The 9975-nt window shown below is 37.3% G+C and overlaps 1 protein-coding gene across 1 annotated transcript in view; it reads right to left on the bottom strand.

Moving 5' to 3' along the window:
- Positions 1-3234: 3234 nt before the first annotated feature.
- The window catches only part of MEIKIN (meiotic kinetochore factor), a 134549-nt gene continuing 127808 nt past the window's right edge, over positions 3235-9975 (bottom strand). Inside the window, exon 14 of the mRNA XM_066341743.1 lies at positions 3235-3266. Coding sequence (XP_066197840.1) covers positions 3235-3266 — 32 coding nt within the window. The remainder of the gene's footprint in view (positions 3267-9975) is intronic.

Genomic DNA, 9975 nt, shown 5'->3' with positions numbered 1-9975 from the left:
TTGAGTCTTTTTTCTCTTTTATTCTCTGCTTTCATGCCTTCATTCCAGTTGTCCTCCAACTCGCTGATTCGATCCTCAGCTCTATCTATCTTGTTTTTAATTCCTTCCATTGTGGTCTTTATTTCTGATATTGTATTTGTCATCTCTGACTGATTCTTTTTTATACTTGCTATTTCTTTATTTAGGTAGTCATAATGACCATCCATTGTTGTTCTAAGATCCCTAAGCATCCTTACAATCATTATTTTGAACTCCGCATCTGGAAGGTTGATTATTTCCATATCACTCCGTTCATCTCCTGAAGGTGTCTCTTGTGGTTTCATTTGGATTGCACTTCTTTGTCTTCTCATTGTCTGTGTTTGGGTGTTTTATTTGTAGAGTTGGTTGAGTCTAGGCTTGGTGTTGTCTGCCTCCAGTTTTCAGTTGTGTTATTTCTAGGTCTTCTTGGGTTGGTATTAGCTGTTATCTGTAATCCACTTTCAGATTTGGGCAACTTTGAAGTCTTGATTTGTTTGTTTTCTTAACAGGTGATAGTCTTGTTTACTGATCTCAGCAGGGGGCTTCCTTGAAACTGTATCCAGGAATGCGATGGGTGTAACCTGAGACGCTGAAGGTCTCTTTATTCAACTAATCTCCCTGGGGGCACGGTGTTTTCTCAGCTTCAGTAGGGGGAGGTGTATCTCAGATCTCCGTGGAGACCTGAGTTGCTGCCCCTCCTCCCCACTTCTTGTTTTCAGCTGTGTCTTGTTGCACTGATTGGAGCTGGATAGATGTCTGGAGATCTCTGATCTGGGAGCAATTCAGCTCTGTTTTGTGAAAGGTTCAGTCCCTCCCCCAGCTATGGCCGCCTCCAGCACGGATGAGTCAGCTTTATTAGGTCATCTCCTTCATTCCTTAGCCCCTCACAGTCTGTACCTCTCTCTTTCCTTTCCACTTGGGAGATAAGCTGGTCTTTTCAACACACCTTGCTCCCTGGTTGCCAGGCAAGTGGCTGTGAGCAGTAGTTTCTGCTCTTTTCCCTTGTATGAGATCCCCTCTGGGCTCTCAGCCTCACCCCCCCCCCCCCCGTTCCTGTAAGCAGGGGAGATTCAGGCGCTCCCTACCACATTTGTTGTGGCTTCTTCTTTGCTCCTTGGTTTTTGAGAGCTGTTCTTGCAGTTCAGAGTTGGTTTTTCATGCTGATTTTTTCCAAATTGATTTGTATTCCAGTTTGGTGGTGAGAGCTGGGCATCTGTGCATCCACCTACTCCACTGCCATCTTTTTATCCCCTTTCATGCATTTTTAACTGAACTTTCTGGGTACTTATGACCTGAGATTTTTTTTCATGAAGTATAATTTTAAAATATCATTTTAAATGCTTAAAAATTAAATTTAATTAGTTATATGCTGAAGTAAAGTCCCTGAGGCAGAGAGGTTGCTGGTTCAATCCTGGGGCAGGGCACATACAGGAACAGACTGATGTTCCTCTCTCTCGCTTTCGCCATCCCTCTCTCTAAAATTAATAAAATAAACATTTAAAAATCATAATTAAAGTTATATCCTCTACCCTTAAGCCTTGAACACCAGTTGCAACTCCCTCCTTCTTCCCACCTTTCCTTGTGCTCTGATGATACAAAAACAAACAAACAAAAAATAATGGGCTCAAATGGTCTTGTCTTCATATCCTGGCTCTATCACTCTCTAAATTACATGATCCTGGCCAAGTATTTATCTCTCTTAGCTATATTTTCCTTAACAGCAATATGAAACTATTAAATGTTTATTTCCTCCAGCCCCATCAGGCTCAGTCTAAGAGTCAGGTATCATTCTTTCTCATAGGCACCTACCACCTGATTAAACTATCAAATAATCTGTTCTCATTCTTGCCCCCTGCCCTTGGATTATAAACCCCTTGAAGTCAGCGAACAGGCCTTCTATTTAATTTCATCTTTCCCTACTGCTTATCACATTTTTGCTTTTAAAACTACCACAAGATTTAACTACAGCTGAGTACTGATTTAGAATTCAGGTCTAAATTTGGTTCTAGCCACCACCATTAATGATTTCTTCTACATTTCCTAAAACTTTCCCATATTTCACCTGCAAATGAAAATGTAAAACAAAAATTACAAATAGCTTTGTAAGTGGCTTAAGGCCCTGTCAAATCATTTACAAGAACACTTTTATAGTACTCATTTAAAAAGAAATACTATATAGATTACATAACCTCAAAGATTATGTAACCTATATAGATTACATAATTCATCAATTTTAGAATTTTCTTTCTTATGGAAACAGTTTCAAAAACTTGACTCTTATTTACTTTTATGTATAATAACATTAGTAAAACCATGGACTATGTTAACTGACAACAGGATTGCTGCTTTGTAAAAGGGCATTGTTGAAATGTGACAAGTTACATTATTAAAAAAATCCTACAGATAGTATTAGCTAAAGAAGGTTATTTGGGGATGAGGTAACATAGTAAATATTAAGTGTATGACTTATTGTCCATGTTATACATTCCCTGCTTCAGCAAATCTTGAATGTAGAACAGCGGTTCTCAATCTGTGGGTCGCGACCCCGACGGGGGTCAAATGACCAAACACAGGGGTTGCCTAAAGCCATCGGAAATACATATTTTATTTAAAAATGTATTGTATAATAAATATGTATTTTCCGATGGCTTTAAGCGACCCCTGTGTTTTGGTTGTTTGACCCCCCCCCGGGGTCGCGACCCACAGGTTGAGAACCGCTGATGTAGAGTTTCTTCCAGTCAGACCTGAAATTAGGTCTCTCACTCATATGATTTCAATTAAGTTCTGTTAAAAATAGTTCATAATATAAGCAAGTGCATTTTTAGTGCTTCAACAACTTTACTATAATTTTAACCAACACAAAAGAAAAACTTTGGGGAAAAAAACAATCAAAGGAAGTTACATAGAGCTCTGAGGTAGGTTCTTTATAAATAAATAGTTGAAATCATCTATTTAGTGTACAGTTCTCTAATATGTTATTTTTTCTTATTTTACATTACAAATACATATATTGAAGGAGCATATAGGAAAATATTTCTTTTTTAACTGATTATAAGTTATAAGAATCTCAGTAGAATTTTAACACCAGGATATATATAACATGTAATTAGAGAATTTTGGTTTTTAAATTTCATATAATTTCAGGCAGATATTCTGCTTTATGGACTTTGACTTCACATTCACGTCTTCAAAGAAGTGAAGATTCAGCCACAGCTGCTAAATTCTGCCATTTGCTTTTATTATAATATCTGGAGGAAAAAAATATAACAATCAATTACTTCATATACATCACAAACAGTTGTCCAATAGTTATTAATAACCAGACACTGGGGAGAGAGCTCTTGATGCCCAGGCCACTCTACTTTCATCCCATTGAGCCTTAGGAAACAAAGCCAGAGTTTATCAGAAAATGAAAGGAATAGCTGGCCCACTCCTTCCTGGATATGCTAAGGGCACCCTTTGGAGAGACCTCAGTAACATCCCAGTGGAAATCCCAGCAAAGACAGCTGTCAGTGGCCATCACAAGGCCTCTAACCCCAGCCTTGTAACCAGTGGTGGGATTCAAATAATTTAACAACTGGTTCTCTGCCCTAATGATCACTTTAAGTATAAAAAAAATGATATACTGAACGCTAGTTTATTATTTCAGGCATTTAATACTTAAATAACAACAATTAAAGAGGTACACAAAACTAGATTATGTTTTAAGAGTTTTAAAATATTAGTGAAAAAATATTAAATAATACCTGACAAAAAACAATAAAACTGTTATTTAAGATTTTTCCATGTTGCTTCTTGTTTGGCATCCTCACTTGCAATTTTTTTCACCTATGGACGGAATGAACATTACTACGGGTGCTTAGAATAGGCTGTTGCGTAGATGAATGATAAAAAGAGTAAGGAATGTAAATTTGTGATTTCCACATTTTTAAGCCGCCCACCTTAGAGAGAACCCTGATTACAAGTGCCATTTTAACAACTGGTTCACTGAACTCAACAAAAAATTAGGTATCGGTTCAGCCGAACTGGTGCGAACTGGATGAATCCCACCACTGCTGGTAACTTGGAGGAACTGATCCCTGTCTCCTCAGCCACCACTCAAGCTGAAGTCCCTCACATTTTCCTATCCACCCTTCCTTTGCATTCTCCTACCCTTTGGTTTAACTGGGCCCAGATTCCTCTCAACACAGATCCTGGGGCCTTTCCCCACCACACATACATCTTGTACCATGAGATCCAGAGTGGAGCCAGCTTTACTTATTCCTGTTGTCACTTTCATACTGTGATACATGCCACCACCTGACCTAATCCACCTTTCTATATCAGTGGTTCTCAAACTTTGTAGTACCTTAGAATTAACTCAGATTTTAAATATCCTGATATTCAGGCCACACTCCAGAGCAATCCAATTAGAATTTCTGGGCAAGGGACTCATATATCCAGGAAAGTCTGAGGTACAGCTAAGTCTCAACACCAGTGACCTATTATCTTTGCCATCAAAGTGTGGTCCATGGACTAGTAATTTCATCATCACCTAGGAGTTTATCAAAAATGTAGAATCTCGAACTTCATTCAAGACCCACTGAATCAAAATCTCCATTTTAAATAAGATTCTCAAGCAATTCATAAGTACATTAAAATTTGGGGAGCACTGGCTATTTTACCCTCTACTCCTCCTTACTGTTGTCTTTACTGACCTCAGACATTATTTGCTCACTTATTAAAGGATATAGAAACTGGGCCACAAGTCAGTCCACTTCATTCCAACTTTTGAATAACTTCCCAAGTGGGCAATCATCCCAACCAACTAAAGTCCCATCTACCCTCCTTAGCCTTCATATATACATCCAGAGGTATGTCCTGTGTTTTCCCCTGACATCACCTAGAATGCATCATTCCTTTTTTTTTACAACTATATATTTTCATTTACTGATCAATTTTAGAAATATAGGAAGGGAGAAAGACAGAGAGACAGAAACATTGATCTGTTTCTCTATGTGCCCTGACCAGAGATTGAACCTACAACCTTTGCATATTGGGACAATGCTTGAATTATTAGGCCAAGACTAGAAAGCATCATTTCTGAAACTTTACAATAATAGCAACCCGAGAGTCATCCTGTAACTGTCCCTCTTTCTCACTACCCTGTATCAGTACCTAATTGGTCACTAAGCTATGGCAATTATACCAATAAACATTTTCAGTTGTTCTCAAATCCCAGAACTCTAGACCAGATTGCTGAAGCCGTGACTCAGGAATGTGCATTATTTATAAACTCCCCAGGTGGTCTGAGTGCCACACTTTGAGATACACTTGCTCAGATCCTCATTTTCTCAACTTTGGTCATTATGGCTTTTGTAAAACTCCCATCTGATCTGTTTCCAGGATTACTTCTTTCCAAGACATCTCCACATTTCTAGCCAGAATGATCTAATAAAAAAGCAATTTGACCACGATAAAGTCAAAAGTCAGTATGACTTAGGAGAATTTCCATGATCTGATGCCTTATTATTATTCATGACTCAGTTCTCAGAGAGTCCTATATCTATTTCAGCTGAATATAACTACTTTTAGTTCCTTAACTGCCTGAGATACGTTAGGCCTCTGTGCCTTTATTTGTGCTGATGCTTCGGCCTAGAGGCCTATGCTCAGAATGCTCCTGGGGGCTTAAGATCATCCTCCGGAGCATTTCCTACCTTTCCTATGTACCCCGAAAGAGTCCTACATAGAGCTCTATGAAAGTGTCTATGCCTCCATTGCACTTGTTTTATATATCTGACTTCCTCTACGAGATAACACACTTCATAAAAACAACTATGTGTTTATCTCAATATCATCAGCAAGTAACTGTGTCTAGCACGACATCCAGACTCAATACATGTTAGCTGAATGAATGATACAATCAACCTCAGAACTTTCTCTTTTTATTCTTTAGCTACAAGATACCAAATGAACAGTTTTAAGAAGTCTCCATGATGCCAAACTAATTTGAGTTCCTTTTCCCCAAGAAATGGACTGGCATCCTTTACCTCTGTATTTGTACTAGATCAATGGGTCTGTGTCAAAGACTACACACACTTACCTGGAATATTCTTTATATGAGATGGCATGACCAAACATCATAAATACAATAACCACACAATATACTTTAGACTTTTTGCAACCAAATGAAAAAAAAGGAATTAAAGTTTTCAAAAAAGAGAATATGTAGTGAGCTAAACTTGAGAAATTAACCTAACCTATAAAAGCAAAAAATAATTACTGCAGATGAATAATTATTATATGTCAGATACTTTACATAGGTTATCTCTAATCCTTGCAACAACTCTTTAAGTTAAGAGCTACTATTATGTCAGTTTTACAGATAAGAGGGTAAAATTCAGAAGATTTAAGGAATTTGCTCATGTGACAGAGCTAGATTTGACCTTAGGAAATGTCCTACTCTTTATTTATTTATTTTTGCTTATTTATTTATTTATTCACTGTTTTGTTTTTTTGTGTGTGTGTGGGGTTTTTTTTGTATTTATGATTTTAATTTGTGTTTACATAGATTCAAGTGTCCCACCGAATATATCTCCCCCACCCGTGTTCCCCTCAGCCCCCCTCTTTGTCCCCTCCCTCCAATGCCATCCTCCCTTCCCTCTAGGATTTGCTGTCCTGTTCTCTATAATGCTGTGTTATGTGTATAGAATTTCATTAATCTCTTTCCCTTCTCTGTTCCCATCTTCTCTTCTACTTTCCCTCTGACCGCTTTTCCTCTGGTCCCTTTGATCCCGTCTCTGCCTCTGTTCTGTTGCTCAGTTTACATTGTTCATTGGATTCCTCATATGAGTGAGGTCATATGGTATTTTTCTTTCTCTGCCTGGCTTCTTTGACTTAGCATAATAGTTTCCAGGTCCATCCATGTTGTCACAAAAGGTAAAGTTTCCTTCTTCCTCACGGCCATGTAGTATTCCATTGTGTATATGTACCAAAGCTTTTTAATCCACTTGTCCACTGATGGACACTTGAGCTGTTTCCAGATCTTGGCTATTGGAAACAATGCTGCAATAAACATGTGGGTGCATTTCTTCTTTTGAATCAATAATTTGGCATTCATAGGATATATTCCTAAAAGTGGAATAGCTGGATCAAAGAGAAGTTCCATTTTTAATTTTTTGAGGAATCTCCATACTGTTTTCCACAGTGGCTGCACCAGTCTGCATTCCCACCAGCAGTGCAGGAGGGTTCCCTTTTCTCCACATCCTCGCCAGCACTTGTTGTATGTTGTTTTGTTAATGAGTGCCATTCTGGCTGATGTGAGGTGATATCTCATTGTGGTTTTAATTTGCATTTCTCTGATGATTATTGATGTTGAGCATTTTTTCATATGCCTATTGGCCATCTCTATGTCCTCTTTGGGAATGTCCTTCTCTTAAGTGACTTCTATTACCATCTCTCAGATACTCAAATCTTTTTTCATCTCATTCCTGTGTGATACTTCTACCTGCTAAAAACTAAAAACTCAAACTTCTTACTAAATATATATTTATATATAAAATAAAGGCTGTTATCATATTGCAAACTTGAGACAAATTTATAACACACTATCGGCTTTTTTGAAGATCAAAATAAAATAGAAATCATAAAATCTTACTATAAGAATAGCCAAAGGTTTTGTTTGATTTTCCAAAAGGTATTGTTAGCTTAGAAGCCTTCCCTGACACTTCAAAACAAAGTTCTAGTTTCTAACAGAGCCTGGTTCCACTTCTAGCTTACCACCTTACAGAGGAGACTGAGGGATTTATCTTATCACTAGTCTGTAAGCCCTGGAGGGTTAATGCTGTACACAGCGAATACTGTGGTGCCTAATAAATACTTGCTGGTCAAATTAAAGTGGCAATATTTTAGACATCCATTGCTATAACTATAAGAAGTACAAAGCAATGATTGTCCAAACTTCTTCTTGGCAAAAAGAGAAAAAATTCTCTGTTTAAATAGAATACAGAAACCCAATGTATAAAGCAAAGGGGAGCAAAACTGCTCTTTCTAAATAAACTAGAAAACTCAGAGCTCTATCTACTCTATCTCCCTCATCCCTTATTTGATAGCTTCCTAAACCACTGAGAATCAGGAAAGCTAAGTTCTACTTCTTATTCTGCCAGTAATTAGTTGTGTGAACTTGGACAAGTCACTTATTGATCTGGCCAGGTCATTTTTGTTATGTAAAATGAGAAAAAGAGACTAGATCATTCTATAGTTCTCAAAATCTAGTGCTTATTGGAATCACTTTGAGAGCTCATCAAATTGCAGATTCCTGTGCCTTATCTCTAGGAAGTATGATTTACCAGGGCTGCAGTGATTCTGTGCCCATGGTCAGAGAAACCCTGGACTAGATGTTTTCTAAGGCCTCTTGTATCTAGCTGTCACCATACTTGGAGCTCCACTTATCCACACCACATTCTCTATCACATCTCTTTTCGACACTTTCACCACGTTTTCTTTAATCACCATAGTGCCAATCATTAATGAACAAGCAGCATACTGAAAAGAGGTCCTAGCCCATCAAAAGTGAGCTTCACTCTGTAATGCTGATTAGATTACTGCCAAACTAGCTAAAACATTAAATGCCAGAACTAAAAATAGACTGCTGCATGTTTAAAATAACATGATCATTAGTTAGCTCAGAGCTTTGCTATTTTTATTAAAGGAAAGGCAGAGACAAGTTGCGAGAGGTTAAAACGGAATTTCTTAAATGAGGAGGCTGCTAAAGGAGGTGAGAGCCTAGAAAGAAATCAGATGGTGGCACAATTGGTTCAACGTGCAACAATAGGTCTCAGATTTAAACCAAAAATTTTGGTCTCACTCAAAAGAACATCCCCACACACATTTTAGTTTTGATTTATTACATACTTAAACCCAGAATGGTGGCACTACGTGATGTCAGAAACCAATATGACAGGCCAAAAAGTTCAAATTAGAAGAAGTTTCTCTATTTTTATTTTTAAACTTTTTATCGAAGTATAGCATGCACACAGAAATGTACACATATGTGTAATGTACAGCTTTATGGGTTTTCATAAACAACACACCAACATAACCAGCATCCAGATAATAAACAAAACACTACCAGCACCCTAGAATTCTCTCACATAACCCTTTCCAGTTACTACCTCATCTCCCAACAAGGTCACCCAATATGGTAATTTCAATCATAGTTTAGTTTGCCTAGTTTTGTAATAAATATAAGTAATAATACATGTACTTTTTTGTGCCTGGCTCCTTATGTAATATTCATCAATAGTATTGCATGTACAGTCATCCCTTGCCATATCGTGGTTCACTTTTCACAGTCTCACCGTATCACAGATTTTTAAATTGCATATATCTAATTTTGTATCATGGATTTTTCGCTATATTGTGGGATTTTGCGGTGTATAGGTATTTTTATATATTTATTATTTTAATTATTTTTGTGGTAAAATAAGCAAAATACATGTGGGAAAGGTTAATAACAGTGTGGGAAAAGTTTATAAGAATGTGGGAAGGATTTATAAAGCCTTCAAATATATATAAATAATAAAATAAATATAAGGTTGCTACTTCGCAGATTTTCACCTATCACAGGATGTTCTGAAACCTAACTACCGCAACAGACCAACAGATGAGGGACCACTGTAACTGTACATTGTTGATTCTCACTGTTATACAGGTATAGCATTTCAATGAATAACTATACCACAGTTTACTTATCTATTATATTGTTGATGGACATTTGGATAATTTCTTGGAGCTATTATCAACAGTGCTGCTATGAAGATTCTAGTATAGATCTTTTGATGAACATATGTACCTATTACAGTTGAATATATTCCCAGAAGTGGAATTGCTGGGTCTCTTTCCTCCTCTAGGAGGTGTGAAATATCTAGGAGACTAGAAAAATGAGAGCTATGCCTCCTAAGGTAAAAAAATGCATTG

This window comes from Saccopteryx leptura, chromosome 6 (assembly GCF_036850995.1).
Source record: "Saccopteryx leptura isolate mSacLep1 chromosome 6, mSacLep1_pri_phased_curated, whole genome shotgun sequence".
In the NCBI taxonomy this organism is placed as follows: domain Eukaryota; kingdom Metazoa; phylum Chordata; class Mammalia; order Chiroptera; family Emballonuridae; genus Saccopteryx; species Saccopteryx leptura.
This window is presented reverse-complemented; position numbering and strand designations above follow the sequence as displayed.